Genomic DNA, 23,129 nt, shown 5'->3' on the forward strand with positions numbered 1-23,129 from the left:
CTAGTCTATTGACTTATATATGGACCAGTTTATTAACTCGTCTATAAACTAGTCTATTGACAATTCTATTGGCTATGGACTAGTCTATTGACTATTCTCTGGACTAATCTGTGGAGTAGTCTATTGACTATTCTATGGACTATTCTATGAGCTAGCCTATTAAGTAGTCTATTGACTAGTCTATGGATTGGTCTATTGGCTAGCTTATGAACTAAATTATTGACTAGACTATAAAATAGTCTATTGACTAGTCAATGGCCCTGTCTATTTACTAGTCAATGGACTAGTCTATTGCCTTATTATTGACTAGTCTGTTTATCAAAATATTGACTGGTCTATAGACAAGAATATTGACTAGTATATGGACTAGTCTATTGACTTATCTATGGACCAGTCTACTGACAATTCTATTGGCTATGAACTAGTCTATTGACTATTCTATGGACTAATCTGTGGAGTAGTCTATGGATAAGTCTTTTGTCTATTTTATGGACTAGCCTACAGAATATTCTATCAACTATTCTAGGGATTACTATATTAACTAGTATATTGGCTATTCTGTGGACTAGTCCTTTGAGTGAACTATGGAGTAGTCTATTAACTAATCTATGGACTAGTTGATTAACTATTCTATGAACTAGTCTATTGACTATTCTATGGACTAATCTGAGGACTAGTCTATGGACTAGCCTTTTGACTATTTTATTGACTAGTCTATTAACTATTCCATGGACTAATCTGTGGACTAGTCTATGGACTAGTTCATTTACTATTCTATGAACTATTCTATGGATTACTATATTAACTATATTGACTATTCGATGGACTAGTCCTTTGACTATTCTATGAACTAGTCTATGTACTAGTTTATGGAGTAGTCTATGGAATAGGCTGTTGACTATTCTACCAACTAGTTCATTGACTAGTCCATGGACAAATCTATAGTCAATAGACTAGACAAATCTATTGACTAGTCTAATGACTAATCTATTGACTATTCTGTGGATTAGTCCATTGATTATGGACTAGTCCATTGAGTATTAGACTATTGAATAGTCTATGGACTAGTTTATTAAGTAGTCTCTAGGTTAGTTTACGGACTTGTCTATTAACATTTAATTTACTAATCTATGGACTGTGCTATTGGCTGGTCTATGGACTAGTGTATGTTCTCTTCTTTTGTCTAGTCTATGGCTAGTATATTGACAAGTTTGTGGATAAATTGACCTTTGATACTCACACTAAAAAACTTAAAGTTGTCTAAGTATCATGATTTAAAAATTATAAATGTAACAATTCTTTTTTTATCAAATTAAATAAAAAACACTCTTGATTTATATTTAAAAATGGTTTTTGTAACAGCCAATGAATTTTTATTTCATTTTTTTTCTTCAAATAAAAAACTACAAACTAAAATGTGCTTCCTTTTGGTATTTTACAAGAAAATATAAATGTAATTTTTTTCTTTAGTTAAGTAATTGGGTCCATAATGTGTAACTACAAATAACAAATAATAAAAAATAGAAATTTACAAATACAAATATTTAAAAGGTATTTCTATGTACAAAATTTCATTTTAAAGCCTTTTTCTTCTTAATAACAAGTTTTTCAAATATTTTTGGATTTTTTTTTTTTTTTTTGGATTTATAGAAAAAGAGAAAACTTGTCATCGGATTTACTACTGAGTATTTAGGACAACAAAATTTGACTTTAAAAGAAGTGTTTTGTTCATCACATCACAATTGTTTGGGAGTTGATTTAGATCTTGATGCCACGGGCAGCAGCTTCATCCTTGTATTTGTTGTAGTAGACATTCTCGGGATCGTATTTCTGTTGCAAGACCTTCCATTCTTCGGGCTTGTTGTCAATGATGAAACGGACTACTTTATCGGAGTTTTCACGTTGCTTGTCACTGCACTTTTTGCAACCGGTTTGGAGGGCATCGGGCAAAGTTTTCTTCAATTCACGACCATCAGGAGTACATTTGCCTTCATCGATCAAACATTTGTAGTAGTTGGTGAATAAACGATCGGATTTCAAAATTTCATCAACATCGATGTTATCGAATTTGGTTGTGTATTTCTCTTCAGCAGTTACGGCGGCGATGGCCATGAAGGCGACAACAACAATGGCGAGTTTCATTTTTGGTCTACAACAAGAAAACCAGCACAAAAATTAATAAATAAATTAATAAAAATATGGGTTTATTGCAAAATCATTTAATCAATAAATTTCCCATAAAACTAGTTGTAGTTGGAGACACCCGACTACAACAACCACTAAAACAACAACAAAAACACGTTTATTTATTTTAATTTGTTTCTTTTCTTAATTAAGGAAAATTTGTTTTTGAATTTTTTAAGATTTTATTTTTGTTGATTTTGTAAACACCAAAACTATTGATTTATTTTTTTTAAATTCAATTGAAATTTAAACATTTCAATTTAAAGAAAAAACACTTACAAGTTTGTTTGATATTGAACCAAGACAAGATATGTTTAGTTAAAAGCTGTAGACAAACGACTAACTTCAGTAGTGAATCCACTATACCTTTTATATTATTGAGCTGGTCAAAATAACTTTAAGCTCGGCTTGATTCAGCTCAGTTCAGCTCAGTTCAATTTAGCTCAGCTTTGGCTGTGTTTAGAGATGTGTTGCGAGTACATATTTAACTTGAAGTACTCGTAAAACGTCATTGTAGTATTCGGAAAAAAACAAAGTTACGTAGTTGTTGTGTTATTTTTGTTTTTTTTTTATCCAGCTAAAAGTGATCTCTGCGACCCAGTGATAAAATCTACATACATTCAGAGATAAACAGACAAAAAGGGGGACGGACTAACAAACGATCAGATATTCATACTAACATACAACTTAGACTCTTGTTTACTCACTTGCCAACTTCGTTAAACGACTGTTGGATAGACAAACGTTCGGTCGGTCGGTCGGTCGGTCAGTCTGACTAATTTATTTACGTAGATTGGCAACAACTACATTCGCACATACTTAACAACAAGTCCGTCTGGTTGATTGTTTTTAATTTTCTTAATTTATTTTTTTCTCTTATAATTTTACATAAACACCATTTGTTTGTATCAATATTTTTCCATTATAATTTTATAAACTCAATTAAAAATTAATAAAATTACATTTTAATCTTTTTTCATTACTAAGAAGAGAAGCAAAAAAATAACACATAAATATTTTATAGTTACTCTGACACACGCACTTAAATTGTTTAAATAATAAAATTAATGTTATTGCCATTACAACGTTATAAAATACTATCAATACTATTGTTGTAATAAATTATTAGTTAAACACATTTGGGGTGAAGGATTGATTGAATCATTTGTAAACAACAAGTTAAAGAAAATTTTAACTAAAATAAATGTTTGCAAAACCCCCGTAAAAAATTTTTGAAATTACGCCAAATTTGTATTTACTTTTTGGTAAATAACTATCTGAGAATTCGGCAACTGGAGTCAAGTAAAATATGGTAATAAATGTCAAAAACTTGTAATGATGGAAAGAATTGACAATTGGCGAATGTTCCCCCGTGTTTAAATTAGGACACTTTATTCAATTGAGGGTAACTTCGCTAGTAGTTAGAGTTCTATGCTGTCAGAGCATGGGTAGTAATTTAGGTTCCCACCAGAAATGAATTAGCTCGATAGTGTCCTAGGTGTGTTTCTTCGGATTGGACGAAACATATAAAATTTGTAACTAAAAACTAACTAAGTTGCTTCCGGCAGGTTAGTAATTAATGTTGTAGACTGTCCGACCGGAGGTTGTAGGTTCGATTACCAACAAAAATCAGGTAAAGGATCATACAACAGGCCCAGATGTATTTTTGAGGATTTGATCTAACATACATCCTTCTTTCCACCTACATTCCTACCTACCTACCTAACTAACTAAACTAACTAACTAAAACTAACTAACTAACTACTAACTAGCCTACTGACTACACTAACTAACTACTACTAAATAACTAACTAACTAACTAACAACTAACTGACTAACTAGCTAACTAACTAACTAACTAACTAACTAACTAACTAACTAACTAACTAACTAACTAACTAACTTAACTAACTAACTAACGAACTAACTACTACTAACTAACTAACTAACTAACTAACTAACTAACTAACTAACTAACTAAACTAACTAACTACTAACTAACTAACTAACTACTAACTAACTACTACTAACTAACTACTAACTAATACACTAACTAACTAACTAACTAACTAACTAACTAACTACTAACTAACTAACTAACTAACTAACTAACTAACTAACTAACTAACTAAACTAACTAACTAACTAACTAACTAACTAACTAACTAACTAACTAACTAACTAACTAACTAACTAACTAACTAACTAACTAACTAACTAACTAACTACTAACTAACTAACTAACTAACTAACTAACTAACTAACTAACTAACTAACTAACTAACTAACTAACTAACTAACTACTAACTAACTAACTAACTAACTAACTAACTAACTAACTAACTAACTAACTAACTAACTAACTAACTAACTAACTAACTAACTAACTAACTAACTAACTAACTAACTAACTAACTAACTAACTAACTAACTAACTAACTAACTAACTAACTAACTAACTAACTAACTAACTAACTAACTAACTAACTAACTAACTAACTAACTAACTAACTAACTAACTAACTAACTAACTAACTAACTAACTAACTAACTAACTAACTAACTAACTAACTAACTAACTAACTAACTAACTAACTAACTAACTAACTAACTAACTAACTAACTAACTAACTAACTAACTAACTAACTAACTAACTAACTAACTAACTAACTAACTAACTAACTAACTAACTAACTAACTAACTAACTAACTAACTAACTAACTAACTAACTAACTAACTAACTAACTAACTAACTAACTAACTAACTAACTAACTAACTAACTAACTAACTAACTAACTAACTAACTAACTACTAACTAACTAACTACTAACTAACTAACTAACTAACTAACTAACTAACTAACTAACTAACTAACTAACTAACTAACTAACTAACTAACTAACTAACTAACTAACTAACTAACTAACTAACTACTAACTAACTAACTAACTAACTAACTAACTAACTAACTACTAACTAACTAACTAACTAACTAACTAACTAACTAACTAACTAACTACTAACTAACTACTAACTAACTAACTAACTACTAACTAACTAACTAACTAACTAACTAACTAACTAATAACTAACTAACTAACTAACTAACTAACTAACTAACTAACTAACTAACTAACTACTAACTAACTAACTAACTAACTAACTAACTAACTAACTAACTAACTAACTAACTACTAACTAACTAACTAACTACTAACTAAACTAACTAACTACTAACTACTAACTAACTAACTAACTAACTAACTAACTAACCTACTAACTAACTAACTAACTAACTAACTAACTAACTAACTAACTAACTAACTAACTAACTAACTAACTAACTAACTAACTAACTAACTAACTACTACTAACTAACTAACTAACTAACTAACTAACTAACTAACTACTAACTAACTAACTACTAACTAACTAACTAACTAACTACTAACTAACTACTAACTAACTAACTAACTAACTAACTAACTAACTACTAACTAACTAACTAACTACTAACTAACTAACTAACTAACTAACTAACTAACTAACTAACTAACTAACTAACTAACTAACTAACTAACTACTAACTAACTAACTAACTAACTAACTAACTAACTAACTAACTAACTAACTAACTAACTAACTAACTAACTAACTAACTAACTAACTAACTAACTAACTACTAACTAACTACTAACTAACTAACTAACTAACTACTAACTAACTAACTAACTAACTAACTAACTAACTAACTAACTACTAACTAACTAACTAACTAACTAACTACTAACTAACTAACTAACTAACTAACTAACTAACTAACTAACTACTAACTAACTAACTAACTAACTAACTAACTAACTACTAACTAACTAACTAACTAACTAACTAACTAACTAACTAACTAACTAACTAACTAACTAACTAACTAACTAACTAACTAACTAACTAACTAACTAACTAACTAACTAACTAACTAACTAACTAACTAACTAACTAACTAACTAACTAACTACTAACTAACTAACTAACTAACTAACTAACTAACTACTAACTAACTAACTAACTAACTAACTACCTAACTAACTAACTAACTAACTAACTAACTAACTAACTAACTAACTAACTACTACTAACTAACTAACTAACTAACTAACTAACTAACTAACTAACTACTAACTAACTAACTAACTAACTAACTAACTAACTAACTAACTAACTAACTAACTAACTACACTAACTAACTAACTAACTACTACTAATAACTAACTAACTACTACTAACTAACTAACTAACTAACTAACTAACTAACGAACTAACTAACTAACTAACTAACTAACTACTAACTAACTACTAACTAACTAACTAACTAACTAACTACTAACTAACTAACTAACTAACTAACTAACTAACTAACTAACTAACTACCTACTAACTAACTAACTAACTAACTAACTAACTAACTAACTAACTAACTAACTAACTAACTAACTAACTAACTAACTAACTAACTAACTAACTAACTAACTAACTAACTAACTAACTAACTAACTAACTAACTAACTATACTAACTAACTAACTAAACTAACTACTAACTAACTAACTAACTAACTAACTAACTAACTAACTAACTAACTAACTAACTAACTAACTAACTAACTAACTACTACTAACTAACTAACTAACTACTAACTAAACTAACTAACTAACTAACTAACTACTAACTAACTAACTAACTAACTAACTAACTACTACTAACTAACTAACTAACTAACTAATAACTAACTAACTAACTAACTAACTAACTACTAACTAACTAACTAACTACTACTACCTAACTAACTAACTACTAACTAACTAACTAACTAACTAACTACTAACTAACTAACTAACTAACTAACTAACTAAACTACTAACTACTACTAACTAACTACTAACTAACTAACTAACTAACTAACTAACTACTACTACTAACTAACTAACTAACTAACTAACTAACTAACTAACTAACTAACTAACTAACTACTAACCTAACTAACTAACTAACTAACAACTACTAACTAACTAACTAACTAACTAACTATAACTAACTAACTAACTAACTAACTAACAACTAACTACTAACTAAACTACTAACTCTAACTAACTAACTAACTAACTAACTACTAACTAACTAACTAACTACTAACGACTAACTAACTCTAACTAACTACTAACTAACTAACTAACTAACTAACTAACTACTAACTAACTAACTACCTAACTAACTAACTAACTAACTACTAACTAACTAACTAACTAACTAACTACTAACTAACTAACTAACTACTAACTAACTAACTAACTACTAACTACAACTAACTAACCTAACTAACTAACTAACCTAACTAACTAACTAACTACTAACTAACTAACTAACTAACAACTAACTAACTAACTAACTAACTAACTAACTAACTACTAACTACTAACTAACTAACTAACTACGAACTAACTACTAACTAACTAACTAACTAACTAAACTAACTAACTACTAACTACTAACTAACTAACTACTAACTAACTACCTCCTAACTACTACTAACTAACTAACTAACTAACTACTACCTAACTAACTACTACTAACTAACTAACTAACTACTAACTAACTACTAACTAACTACTAACTAACTAACTAACTAACTAACTACTAACTACTAACTAACTAACTAACTAACTAACTAACTAACTAACTAACTAACTAACTAACTAACTAACTAACTAACTAACTAACTAACTAACTAACTAACTAACTACCTAACTCTACTAACAACTAACTACTAACTAACTAACTAAACTAACTACTAACTAACTACTAACTAACTAACTACTAACTAACTAACTTACTACTAACTAACTAACAACCAACTAACTAACTAACTAACTAACTCTAACTAAAACTAACTACTAACTAACTAACTAACTAACTAACTAACTAACTAATAACTACTAACTAACTACTAACTAACTAACTAACTAACTAACTACTACTAACTAACTACTAACTAACTAACAAACTAACTAACTAACTAACTACTAACTAACTAACTAACTAACTACTAACTAACTAACTAACAACTAACTAACAACTAACTAACTAACTACTACTAACTAACTAACTAACTAACTAACTACTACTAACTAACTAACTAACTAACTAACTAACTAACTAATAACTACTACTAAATAACTAACTACTATACTAACTAACTAACTAACTAAACTGTAATAGTCTTACAAAACATTAAAACAAAGATCAAAATGACGCGTGGTGTGTGCCTAACTTGCAGCTTATAAAGCGCGAAACGTTTGGAAAGCGTAAAACGCGTGCCTCAACGCGTGTCGTGTACTTCAACCGTTAGTTCCAAAGTAAACCCAAATCGTATCGAAGTTAATTGTAAACATTTATTTAAAACCTGCTACTTATTCAAATCCCACTTCTACTCAATAGGATTCTTTCCCCTTTAATACGGTAGTTATTTGTATTAACATTTTTTTATACAAAACATATAGACATTTAATAGAAAATAAAATATATATACATATAAAAAAAAAACAAATTACATTTCCACTAAAATTTTTAACAATTATTGTTGTTTAATTAACCTTATTGAATAAATAATTGAGGCGTTACAATTATAACAAACAACTGCGAACTTTAATAATTGCTCACCGGCTACCAGGTAAATACTTATGCATTAAAATAAGGAATTATTTTGTTTAACAATTTTTAATTGTTTATAAGGTTAAAAATGCTATAATAAATAAAAAACAATTAATTAAACAAATAACGTCATATGCATCTAAAATATAGAACAAACCGTACAAGTTTTGACTATAAGGTTTTGGAAATTTTAGAATTTTATAAAGATTTAAATAAATGTTTTTTGTGTTTGTTGGGGGTTGCAAATCCAGGGTTATAACTTTATTCAATTTCGAGTTCAATATCATGAAACTTGTTGTTTTAAAATTTTCCATTTATTTATTTACTTACTTATTTTTTTTTAAACCGAAATGCTTGGACGCATATTAGGGTCAATTTGAAATAAGTATAGAATTTATTATTAATATTATGGTTGATGTTGTTGTTGTTATTGGGTTTCTTCTAAGTATTCTTAGTGTTATTATTTGTTTATATATTTTTTTTGCAAAAACAATTATATTTATATTTGTTATTATTTATTGTATTTAGTAATTTAAAACTAGATTTATGTATGTACGAATGTGTATGTCTGTTTGTTTGTTTTATTTTTCTATATAAATCCTTAATTGTCTGTTAATGTGGTGTTAAATCGCCAACAATCAGTATTCAAATTTAAACTTGTAAATTAGTTTACGTAGAATTTCAATACTGTTTCATTCATTCAATCAATTCATTGATTGTTTGTAACCGCATACAAATTGTTTAAACTTTTAAATCCAATGGAAAATACCTCTTGTTTTCAGAGTTTTTTTTTATTTTTTTGCTCACACTATAATATTGTTTAACGTTATATTGTTAAGTCAATAAATTAAATAGAAAAAATATAATCTTTTGTATTGATTTTCTATTGAAACTATTCTTCAAATACATGACTACATTTAAATGAATATCAATACTTGCATTGATGTTAAACAAAATTAGTATTTACATTAGATTCATACATGTGTTATTTTGTTTTTTTTTTTTTTTTCTCTAAATATTAAAATACAATTTCGATTTTTTTGAGAAATGGAAAAAAAAGTACAGAAAAAATTATTAGCGACCTGTAATTTTAGACATTATTATTATTGTTATTGGTATTAGCACTTATATTACTACAAATAAACTTTTATTAGGGTGACTCTTAGCAGCAGATTGTGTGAAAAAGTTTAGTTAACAGATCAGACAATAGACTGATCAATAGTCTAGGCAATAGACTGTTCCATAGATTATGCAAATATTAGTCAACAGACTAGTCCATAGAATAATGCATAGACTAGTCCATAGATAAGTCAATATATTAAAAAATAGACTAGTCAATGGACTAGTTCATAGACTAGTCTATAATATTGCCTGTAGTCAATAGACTAGCCCACATACTAGTCTCGTACATAGACTAGTTAATAGACTAGTCAATATAATAGACTGTAGATTAGTCAATAGACTAGTTTATAAAGTAGTCTATAGTCTCGTCCATATACTAGTCTGTAGTCAATAGACTACTCTATTGATTAGTTAATCAACAAGTCCATAGTCTTGTCCATAGACTATTCTATAAACTAGTCAATACACAGATTTATATACCAGTCCATATACTAGTCTGTAATCAATAGACTAGTCTATTGATTAGTTAATCGACAAGTCCATAGTCTTGCCCATAGACTATTCTATAAACTAGTCAATATACTAGTGAATAGACTGGCCAATAAACTAGCCATTAGATTAGACTATAGACTAACCAATAGATTAAACTATATAGTAAATAGACTGTTCGATAATCTGGTGGATAGACTGGTCTATAGACTGGTTTTTAGATTAGACTCTAGAGTGTTCAATAAGCTAGTCAATAGATTAGACAATAGACTAGTCCATAGACCATTTAATAGAGTAGAGTAGAATAGAGCCATGTGCCAGTAAAGAGACTAGACAATAGAATGGTCCACAGCATAGTTAATAGACTAAACTATATTGGTCAATTCATAGATTTGTCATTAGATTAGAAAATAGACTAGTCAATAGACTGTAGAAGAGACTAGTCTACAGACTATACAATAGACTACTTAGCCAATATACCAGTCAATGGACTAGTCCATAATCTTGTCCATGGACTATTTATTAGACTAGTCTATATACTAATACAGTATCTCCTCCATAATGTAGCCTGTAGGCAATAGACAAGTCATAGACTAGTTAATGGACTAGTCAATAGACTAGCATATATTGGTAAACAGACTTATTCATAGATTTGTCATTAGATTTGAAAATAGACTAGGCAATAGACTGTACTGTCCATAGACTAGTCAATAGATTAGACAATAGTATATAGTCAATGAATTAGACAATAGACTAGGCTCAGTCAGTAGACTATTCAATATACTAGTTAATAGAATGATCAATAGACTAGTCCACAGACTAGTTAATATACTATTCCGCAGATTAGTCTATAAGCACATACAAATCAGTAGACTAGTCCATGTACCACTCAATATAATAGTCATTACATATGATATAATCTATTGACTAGGCAATAAACTAGTCCATAGAATAGTTAATAGACTAGTCAATAGATTAGACAATAGAGTAGTTAATAGATTGGGATCAATTAGTAGACCAGTCAATATACTAGTCAATAGAATGATCTATAGACTAGTCCACAGACGAGTCTATAAGCTCATACAAATCAAGAGACTTATCCATGGTCCACTCAATATAATAATCACTAGTTATGATATGATCTATTGACTAGTCAATAGACTAGCAAACATATTAGTCAACATACTAGTCCACAGACTGTTTAAAAGACTAATTAATATACTTTTTTTAGAAAAAGTTAGTACTATTTCAAAATTTAAATTTTCCCAAATCGCTACTCTACTACTAATAATTTCTTGACAAGTACTTACATATTTCCCACATGTATACGATTAAGTTGTGTTTTATTATTATTTTGTTATTCTTTATTAATTTTTTTTTTAATATTGAAATTGAAAAGTCCAAAGTTGATTTAACTCTAATCAGCTGACACTGAATAGAGTTTTGTATTTAAAAATTAGTTAAGGTTGTGTTGTTGTTAATAAAACAAAAAATATTACTTACAAATTAATAACTAATTAAATCTTAAGAAAAAAATAACAAACTAATAAATACTAATGATTTAACTTATAATATCAAATATTTATTTATTTATTTGTTGCGAAAATTGTATGCTTTTTCTTAAGAAAAATAATTTCAATACTTTTTTTTTTGGAAAATTATTAATTGTAATGACATGCACATGCATAATTTTATAATTAAACAATTGCTTAATTCAATCATAAATATGTATTTAATTGTATTTATGCACAAACATTTTCCAATTAAATTTACTCACAAATATTCATTTATTTATAATGATCACTATGGAAGATTTTCATTATCATTCTTTATTCAATGCAAATAATTGAAAACTTTCCTATAATAATTGTATGTATTTAGAAAATTTTATAATTATGAATTATGTATTTTATGGTAAAGGTTGTAGAATATATCAAACTAAATATTTAATAAATTAAATCTTAATGAAACTGTACTGAAAATCAAAAGAAGTGAAGGGACCAAATTTGAATCGATTCCTTTCCACTTACAAACAGAATGGAATTCCTTATTAAATCTTTTACAATCGTAATATGTCACACAACTTTCGCAAACAAATCGTAAGACATGACGTCAAATGTAATTGATAGTCTACTGGTGTTTTGAGAATAATGCTACCCGGGCCTACTCTATGAACAAATTTTGTATGTTTAACACTTTATAAATTGTGGAATAATTAAAAAGCTATTGTCAATAAGACACAAACAAAATATTTGTAAATTTAAAATACAATTCAAAACAAATGCGGAAATGTTATGTTAAAAAAAAAGTAACGTCTACATGTTTTAAAAATGTCTTAACAAGTATTTCCTTAAATACGATATTTTGCAGTTTTTTTTCGTTTTTTTACGATATTAACTAACATCATGTTGCGGCAGCAGCTGGTACTGATGGGTTGAGGATGGATGTATATGGTGCTGGTATTGGTGGCTGTTGGTGCTATTGATGTGACTCCGGTAGCCAGCATAAAGAGGTATACATACATAAAGGATGTGTGATGCGCATGCATAATTTTGTTTATATTTTTTCTGGTTTTTATTTACTCCGTCATCGAGTGCGAAAAAAAACACATTTGGACGGTGATTTTTGAAACATTTAACAGGCGACTACGTGTGTCATCTGTCGTAGACAACAAATAAAATTGTTTAAAAATTCCATAAACGTAATTAAATTAAAGTAAATCTATAAACAAAAAACAATTGCTGTTTATTATTGTTAAACTTAAACTTGTGATGATTTTTATATAAAATTTTATTTTATTATATGATTTTAGTTATAAACAAAATAATTAAAACAACAACAAAAACTTCCACAATACATAATAAAATTAGTCAGCAGCCAACAGCGGAAGGAACCAGAACAAAACACACACAGGCAAGCAGACAGATAGACAGACAAACAACTCATTAGTCAGTGAGTGATTTAAGTTAATTAATCAATTAGTCAGACAGACAGATAGCCAACCAGCCAGAAGAAAAGGACAAAAAATTTGTAAAATGAAACCCATTATGTCGCGTGTTGTCATGTCCTTTATGATTTATTTAATCTTTGCTGCTGTGGTGGTAAACTGTGATGAAAAGAACATAAATAAATTACTTAATAATCAGGTCATTGTTAGTCGTCAAATAATGTGTGTTCTCGAAAAGAGTCCCTGTGATCAATTGGGCCGCCAATTAAAAGGTAAAATTATGTCTAGTTTTTATTTTATTTATCAAAGATTTTCTGTTTAAAAGCAGGATTAGATTATATACTAAAGTTTGTTAGTATGAGTTTTGTTGTGTATGTGTTAAATCAAAATTATTATTTCTTTTCTTTTATTATTTTTTTTTTTTTTTTTGACGTGCTCATAACCCAGTTATTTTTTTGCAAGATCTTATAAAGGTCTATCTATAGCTACTAGTTTATCCATCCATCCATTTATTCACTCACTCATTCATTAATCAATTTTTATGAATATATAGTTATAGCTATGCATATATGTACATATGTATGTGTATGTATGTATATGCATTTTTATAAAATTATGAATCGCTTAAAATCAGGACAAGTTTTTTGTTTAATTTTTAATTAATTTTTTTTATTTTATGTTTATTGAAATGGAAAAATTTCAAGTTTTTTTTTTGTTGTTTTTGCAAACTGTAAACGAAAATTTCCACTAAAATGCATAAAATATTATTTTGTGGTTTTAATATCCAAAAATTAGTTGTTCTTGTTGTATTTAAGTATCAGTAGTTGAATACATAAATTATGAATCTGACGTTCATATCATAAATTCATATACATTTTCACATACACGTGCATGTTTAAACATTAGGGAGGTACTACTCATGTTTCAAATTATTATTTGTTTCAGTTACTCGACATTTTCTCACGAATTTCCAATTGAATTTCAGAAACTTTTAATTTAATTTCATACAAAAGCTATTTATTGCGAATTTCATCATGAAACTATTGTTTTTAAGTGAATTATAGATATTCAAGTCCGTTTCTACAGGGGACTATATATGGATCAAGTGAATACGATCTTTATGAAAATCAGCAGTATCGTATTACTTTATACGAAAGTTAGTTGTGCTTATTTTTGTACAGATACTATTATATTTAACATAATTATAAGTTTTAAAGGCGTATTGAAAGGTCCGGTTGTATGGGGCCTAGGTAATATAATAAAACAATTTCATCCATTTTCAATAGGCTTTGTCTTTAGAAGATAATATTTCAAATATAATATAATTATTTGCAAAATTGTAACCAGTAGTTTGATAACAAGCATTACATGGATGACAGACAGACGGACGTTGCTAATTAGACCCTAAAAATGATTCTGAGCCGAAAGATTTTTATATCATCACGAACAATGAATACCTGATTTTTGTAGGTATGTATGTCCATAATGTATTTTCAACTATGAAGAATGCATATAAATAATTTATTAAAAGGTCAAAGTTCATCTTATTCCTTCTACATTTTGAAGATAACGGATTATATCTGCAAACTTTTTTAAATTTCTAAATGTTGTTAACATTTGAGTCAAAATTCAAGAAAATTTTTAAAGCCCTGAACTGGAACTGAACTAGAACTGAACTAGAACTAAACTAGAACTGAACTAGAACTGAACTAGAACTGAACTAGAACTGAACTAGAACTGAACTAGAACTGAACAAGAACTGAACTAGAACTGAACTAGAACTGAACTAGAACTGAACTAGAACTGAACTAGAACTGAACTAGAACTGAACTAGAACTGAACTAGAACTGAATTAGAACTGAACTAGAACTGAACTAGAACTGAACTAGAACTGAACTAGAACTGAACTAGAACTGAACTAGAACTGAACTAGAACTGAACTAGAACTGAACTAGAACTGAACTAGAACTGAACTAGAACTGAACTAGAACTGAACTAGAACTGAACTAGAACTGAACTAGAACTGAACTAGAACTGAACTAGAACTGAACTAGAACTGAACTAGAACTGAACTAGAACTGAACTAGAACTGAACTAGAACTGAACTAGAACTAGAACTGAACTAGAACTGAACTAGAACTAGAACTGAACTAGAACTGAACTAGAACTGAACTAGAACTAAACCAGAACTAAACTAAAACTGAACTAGAACTTAACTAGAACTTAACTAGAACTGAACCAGAACTATTAGTATTAGGAGTGTCAATCTTTCTATATTTCAAAACTCTCTATATGAAAATGAAAGCGTTAGACTATATTCGAAATGGCTTCCTTTCCAACCCAAATTACAAAATTTAAACTTTTACGGAATATCTAAAATCTTATAAAATACCAACATTAAGGGGTCTATTTTGTAAGTCGAACCACCTTAATATGCAGACAAATTAATGCATGCATATGGTATCTATTCATAAATTAATAATTATTTATTCTTCGGATGATTGTGAATTTGCCAATAAAACGAAACAAAAACATCAATAAATATTTATGTATGTTAACCCTTTAAGAGCCTGCATGTTATCTCATATTCAGGAGCACGTTTTTATCCAGTAGTTTGACCCCAATTTGAGTCTGAAATGCATGAGAATATAAGAACCAGAATAGTAAAATTAAAACTCAATTTAAAATCATTAAATTTTAAAATAAAACATCTGGAATATACATTTCTTTAAACGAGAAATACATATTAATTGTCTTTTTGATCATATATTCCAAAATTTAGGTTAATAAAATTCATCTTTAATTAAAAAGCATTTTGATTTAGAAAAAGTTTTTGCATAACTAGGTTTATTGTTGTATTAATATATGTACATAAATATAATATTATTATTCCCCTTCCGGTATATTTCCAGTTTTATTAAATAATCTGTATATACTCTATTCTAAGAAGACTGTTAAATTTAAACTAATTTTATTCGGGAACAAAATCAAAAATCAGGCTTTGATAAAAAATTAGTTGCCAATTCATTTTATATGAAATTAATTTGGTTTTCCAAATATTAAATACTTACTTTCAAATATAAGTTTTAAACTGAAAATTTCATTTTATTATACAATTTCGAATAAATACTATATAAAAATTAATCATTGTTTTATATATTTAACATCAATAGTTAGTAGTTAGTTAGTCAGTTAGTTAGAATCCCTTTGTTTGATTGTAGGGTTAAAAATAAAAAATTGACGTCATATTGAAGTTGCGTGTTTTGAAATTGTAATAAAAAGTTTTGAAAACTTCTCGATATCAATCTATGTATATAATGTACAGATATCTATACAAACTTCGTTAATATTAAGCAAGAATTTATTTTACACATGACTAAGTTTGCCAGTCATTTATGTTTTTTTTTTTTTTTTTTGTCTAATCTTTTTTCTATTAATATTAACTTTAATATTTTTTTATTCAATTTTATTGGCAAGAAATTTTCGTTAACGCTAACAAATTATTTAATTATTATTCGTCTATAAATGTAAAATTAAATAATAATATTCATGATAAATATACTTGGAAATAAGTTGGAAAATTTTAATCATCTTATTTACTGGAAATAAACTAGAACAAAATTAGAACTGAACTAGAACTGAACTAGAACTGAACTAGAACTGAACTAGAACTGGACTAGAACTGAACTAGAACTGAACTAGAACTGAATTAGAACTGAACTAGAACTGAACTAGAATTGAACTAGAACTGAACTAGAACTGAACTAGAACTGAACTAGAACTGAACTAGAACTGAACTAGAACTGAACTAGAACTGAACTAGAACTGAACTACAACTGAACTACAACTGAACTAGAACTGAACTAGAACTGAACTAGAACTGAACTAGAAATGAACTAGAACTGAACTAGAACTGAACTAGAACTGAACTAGAACTGAACTAGAACTGAACTAGAACTAGAACTGAACTAGAACTGAACTAGAACTGAACTAGAACTGAACTAGAACTGAACTAGAATTGAACTAGAACTGAACTAGAACTGAACTAGAACTGAACTAGAACTGAACTAGAACTGAACTAGAACTGAACTAGAACTGAACTAGAACTGAACTAGAACTGAACTAGAACTGAACTAGAACTGAACTAGAACTGAACTAGAACTGAACTAGAACTGAACTAGAACTGAACTAGAACTGAACTAGAACTGAACTAGAACTGAACTAGAAATGAACTAAAACTGAACTAAAGTAGAACTGAACTAGAACTGAAGTAGAACTGAACTAGAACTGAACTGAACTAGAACTGAACTAGAACTGAACTAGAACTGAACTAGAACTGAACTAGAACTGAACTAGAACTGAACTAGAACTGAACTAGAACTGAACTAGAACTGAACTAGAACTGAACTAGAACTGAACTAGAACTGAACTAGAACTGAACTAGAACTGAACTAGAACTGAACTAGAACTGAACTAGAACTGAACTAGAACTGAACTAGAACTGAACTAGAACTGAACTAGAACTGAACTAGAACTGAACTAGAACTGAAACTAGAACTGAACTAGAACTGAACTAGAACTGAACTAGAACTGAACTAGAAATGAACTAGAAATGAACTAGAAATGAACTAGAACTGAACTAGAACTGAACTAGAAACTGAACTAGAAACTGAACTAGAACTGAACTAGACTAACTAGAACTAGAACTGAACTAGAACTGAACTAGAACTGAACTAGAACTGAACTAGAACTGAACTAGAACTGAACTAGAACTGAACTAGAACTGAACTAGAATGAACTAGAAATGAACTAGAACTGAACTAGAACTGAACTAGAACTGAACTGAACTGAACTAGAACTGAACTAGAACTGAACTAGAACTGAACTAGAACTGAACTAGAACTGAACTAGAGCTGAACTAGAACTGAACTAGAACTGAACTAGAACTGAACTAGAACTGAACTAGAACTGAACTAGAACTGAACTAGAACTGAACTAGAACTGAACTAGAACTGAACTAGAACTGAACTAGAACTGAACTAGACTGAACTAGAAACTGAACTAGAACTGAACTAGAACTGAACTAGAACTGAACTAGAACTGAACTAGAACTGAACTAGAACTGAACTAGAACTGAACTAGAACTGAACTAGAACTGAACTAGAACTGAACTAGAACTGAACTAGAACTGAACTAGAACTGAACTAGAACTGAACTAGAACTGAACTAGAACTGAACTAGAACTGAACTAGAACTGAACTAGAACTGAACTAGAACTGAACTAGAACTGAACTAGAACTGAACTAGAACTGAACTAGAACTGAACTAGAACTGAACTAGAACTGAACTAGAACTGAACTAGAACTGAACTAGAACTGAACTAGAACTGAACTAGAACTGAACTAGAACTGAACTAGAACTGAACTAGAACTGAACTAGAAACTGAACTAGAACTGAACTAGAACTGAACTAGAACTGAACTGAACTGAACTGAACTGAACTGAACTGAACTAGAACTGAACTAGAACTGAACTAGAACTGAACTAGAACTGAACTAGAACTGAACTAGAACTGAACTAGAGCTGAACTAGAACTGAACTAGAACTGAACTAGAACTGAACTAGAACTGAACTAGAACTGAACTAGAACTGAACTAGAACTGAACTAGAACTGAACTAGAACTGAACTAGAACTAAACTAGAACAGAACTGAACTAATTTCCTATTTGCACATAATAATAACAGATTTGGTTTAATAATTTCTAAAGGAGCAATATTGACCCCGTCTAAAAACGCAGGGTGTTTAGATACATATTTTGTATCCAACACACTATGTAGCCAGTAAACGTTAATAATTTAAACTTTATAATTTATTAGAATTCATTAGTAATTATAGCATTGTTACCCCTATTCATTATATTTGTAAATGTTAATTTTTGTTTTATATATTTTTAACGATTCATTATTTTATTTTCATTAACATGTTATTGTATTTACAGTAGTTTTCCGATTTAACGAACATTCGTTTCTACGAACATCGCATTTAGCGAACTATCAATATTTTTGCATTGAGTACCTTACATAACGAACAAAAAATATTTTTTGTACTCAGTTTAACGAACAAATATAAATAAAATAATTTAAATTAGAGTTAAATTAACAAAAATAACTAAAAATCATGCCAGAAAAGCTTTGACGTTATTAGGAGGGGTATTTACTTTTCCATTGCTTTCGAATATGGATTTCGAGAGTTGATTTTTTCTAATTTAGTAAAATGAAGAATCTAGATAATCTGAGATTTTTTTATTAAAGATTTATACAAAAATATGAGATAATCAAATCTATAATCCTTAATGTCGCAAAAACTAATGTTGATCGAATTAGAAAATCGGAACAAAAAATGTTTAGAGAGGCCAAAGTATACTTTTCTATAAGCTCGTGCTCAACCCGAATTTGGCCTCAGAATTTGAAATCATAGAAATTGGTGTTCAAAATAAAGACTTTGCCAATCGTATACCTTAACATTTCGCTTTTATTTTTCGCCAAACTAACAAGTCCCCACTGTGACCATAATTTTTTCCAATAAAAATCAATTCTAAGAAATTGTAAGAAACGATATGTTATAGAATAAACAATATAAATAGTTTTTCTTTTGGAAAAAGGATATTTACAGGAATAGCTGTGAAATAAAGGAAAAAATATTTTATACAACTTTGGGTTCAGATATTTCAAAGAATGAAAACAATGAAACTGTGAAACAATGAAACGCTTTAATAACTTTACATTAATCTATTTCCTAAGGAATTCTGAGGCCAGGTTCAGATTCATCGCAATTCCAGCCATTGGGTTTAAACTTCTTTAAGAATTATGTCGTCCGAGTGCTTTTCCACAACGTAGATTAGTTATACGAAATAAACTGAGTTTTTTCAAATTTCTTTATTGTTTTTACATTGTGATATAAATTGCTAGTTTTTCATAAAATTCTTATAAAATACATGGAACATATTTTTATAAATTAGATTTTATGTAATTTTAATTATTTATGTACCCCAAAGGTTACTTTCGAGTTAGAACTGCATATAACGAACTTTTCGATTTAACGAACAGGCCTGACAACATATAGGTTCGTTAAATCGAAAAACTACTGTAATTGAAATCTGTTTTAATTGTATTCTAATATTATTTCAGCTGCTCTACCTGAGGTGATTGTACGTAACTGTCGCAATTGTTCACCCCAGCAGGCCCAAAATGCTCAGAAATTGACAACATTTTTACAAACGAAATATCCTGATGTCTGGGCTATGCTTTTAAGAAAATACAAGACATAAATTATAAAAACAATTGAAATTTAAAAGATATAAAATTTGAGCAACAATTTCGAAATATGCAATTTTAATTCTAAACTAAATGTATTGAAAAATTAACAAATTAAAGAAAAACAGAAAATTATATTGTATGAATGTATCGTCTACGTAAAACAAAATTATAAATAGATAAATGCATGTATTTATGTTTTAAATAGTAATATTTAACAGTTCCTAATTGTCAACTAAATGTTCATTTATCAAAATAGCACAAACTTGTTACACTTTACTACTACCGATATGTAGTAATTGCTTTAATTAATCACATAATAAAATTTAAGATTAACATTTTAAAAATAAATTTCAAATTAGTTTTTACAATTTTTTATTCATTCGATTCATTTATAAATGTGTGGTTTTAACTAAACAAAATTTGTATTTTTATAATTAAATAAAAAGAATTTACACTGTTTTACTAGGACGATATGAACAGACTACATAATCATATACTTTAAATAGTAATGGACTATGGAGTTATGCTCAAAACGTTTCCCAATGATTGCTCATAAATATCAAAAAAAAAAAAATAATAATAATAATTTTATGTTTCTGCGTGTTTTTGTGATTTTTCATTAACAATTAGTTGCAAAAACAAATAAAAAATAAAGAAAAAGAAACCATAACCTAAAAATTATTATTAATTATAATTGCTTTAATTTCAAAGACTTTACTGCTATATAATACTAAAACTAAAAACAACAACTACTATTACATACATCCAATAAAATAATTACATACATCTATGTATATGAAATAATAAAAATTTTAAATGTATTTACTTTTTGTTGGTTTTTATTATTTACTGCAATTTATTGCACAAAAAATCGACAATGAACTTCCTGTGGTTTAAATTAATAAAAAGCTTAAGACATAAGATACTTTGGAACTGAAGTTAATCATTTCTTAACTGTGTTAAATATTGATCACACGTGATTAAACTACACATTTTGTGTAACTTAAATCGTTAACCCTTTATGGTTCCATTATACTACACGATTTATAAATAAATAGTTACTAGAACTGAACAAAAACTGAACTAGAACAGAACTAGAACCAGAGCTGAATTAGAACTGATCTAGAACTGAACTAAAACTGAACTAGAACTGAACTAGATCTGAACTAGAACTGAACTAGAACTGAACTAGAACTGAACTAGAACTGAACTAGAACTGAACTAGAACTGAACTAGAACTGAACTAGAACTGAACTTGAACTGAACTAGAACTGAACTAGAACTAAACTAGAACTAAACTAGAACTAAACTAGAACTAAACTAGAACTAAACTAGAACTGAACTAGAACTGAACTTGAACTGAACTTGAACTGAACTAAAACTGAACTAAAACTGAACTAGAACTGAACTAGAACTGAACTAGAACTGAACTAGAACTAGAACTGAACTAGAACTGAACTAGAACTGAACTAGAACTGAACTAGAACTGAAACTAGAACTGAACTAGAACTGAACTAGAACTGAACTAGAACTGAACTAGAACTGAACTAGAACTGAACTAGAACTGAACTAGAACTGAACTAGAACTGAACTAGAACTGAACTAGAACTGAACTAGAACTGAACTAGAACTAAACTGGAACTGAACTAGAACTGAACTAGAACTAAACTGGAACTTAACTAGAACTGAACTAGAACTGAACTAGAACTGAACTAGAACTGAACTAGAACTGAACTAGAACTGAACTAGAACTGAACTAAACTGAACTAGAACTGAACTAGAACTGAACTAGAACTGAACTAGAACTGAACTAGAACTGAACTAGAACTGAACTAGAACTGAACTAGAACTGAACTAGAACTGAACTAGAACTGAACTAGAACTGAACTAGAACTGAACTAGAACTGCTGAACTAGAAACTGAACTAGAACTGAACTAAACTGAACTAGAACTGAACTAGAACTGAACTAGAACTGAACTAGAACTGAACTAGAACTGAACTAGAACTGAACTAGAACTGAACTAGAACTGAACTAGAACTGAACTAGAACTGAACTAGAACTGAACTAGAACTGAACTAGAACTGAACTAGAACTGACAAAAACTGAACTGAATGAACTAGAACTGAACTAAAACTACTAGAACTAAACTGGAACTTAACTTGAACTAACTTGAACTGAACTTGAACTGAACAAACTGAACAACTGAACTAGAAACTGAACTAGAACTAGAACTGAACTAGAACTGAACTAGAACTGAACTAGAACTGACACTAGAACTGAACTAGAACTGAACTGAAGAACTAGAACTGAACTAGAACTGAACTAGAACTGAACTAGAACTGAACTAGAACTGAACTAGAAC

At 28.6% G+C, this 23,129-nt stretch overlaps 2 protein-coding genes across 4 annotated transcripts; one reads left to right on the plus strand and one right to left on the minus strand.

Annotated features, from left to right (window-relative positions):
* Nucleotides 1-1,358: 1,358 nt before the first annotated feature.
* LOC119607448 (ejaculatory bulb-specific protein 3) lies at nt 1,359-2,678 on the minus strand. The gene is made up of 2 exons (XM_037961351.1): nt 2,464-2,678; nt 1,359-2,149 (listed from the first exon to the last, which is right to left on the minus strand). Exon 2 carries the CDS (start codon nt 2,140-2,142, stop codon nt 1,759-1,761), a length of 384 nt encoding a protein of 127 aa, XP_037817279.1. The 5' UTR covers nt 2,143-2,149; nt 2,464-2,678; the 3' UTR covers nt 1,359-1,758.
* A 10,253-nt stretch (nt 2,679-12,931) lies between these two features.
* LOC119607461 lies at nt 12,932-21,130 on the plus strand. Of its 3 annotated transcripts, none has more exons than XM_037961379.1 (3): nt 12,932-13,014; nt 13,315-13,721; nt 20,637-21,130. In XM_037961379.1, the coding sequence occupies exons 2-3, from the start codon at nt 13,538-13,540 to the stop codon at nt 20,774-20,776; spliced, it is 324 nt and encodes a 107-aa protein (XP_037817307.1). In that variant the 5' UTR covers nt 12,932-13,014; nt 13,315-13,537; the 3' UTR covers nt 20,777-21,130. The 3 variants fall into 3 exon arrangements, with proteins under 3 accessions (XP_037817307.1, XP_037817305.1, XP_037817306.1); XM_037961377.1 differs by lacking the exon at nt 12,932-13,014 and adding an exon at nt 13,062-13,217; XM_037961378.1 differs by lacking the exon at nt 12,932-13,014 and adding an exon at nt 13,080-13,203.
* The last annotated feature ends 1,999 nt before the right edge of the window (nt 21,131-23,129 follow it).

This window comes from Lucilia sericata, unplaced genomic scaffold (assembly GCF_015586225.1).
Source record: "Lucilia sericata isolate MDLA Ls3-8-SP2 unplaced genomic scaffold, ASM1558622v1 Contig000696F_arrow, whole genome shotgun sequence".
In the NCBI taxonomy this organism is placed as follows: Eukaryota; Metazoa; Arthropoda; class Insecta; order Diptera; family Calliphoridae; genus Lucilia; species Lucilia sericata.

Bases quoted from the DNA above. Each gene is read 5' to 3' on its own strand.
- LOC119607448 (XM_037961351.1), bottom strand. From the start codon at position 2,142: ATGAAACTCGCCATTGTTGTTGTCGCCTTCATGGCCATCGCCGCCGTA.
- LOC119607461 (XM_037961379.1), top strand. From the start codon at position 13,538: ATGAAACCCATTATGTCGCGTGTTGTCATGTCCTTTATGATTTATTTA. The intron at 13,722-20,636 runs GTAAAATTATGT...ATATTATTTCAG, and splicing joins ATTGGGCCGCCAATTAAAAG to CTGCTCTACCTGAGGTGATT.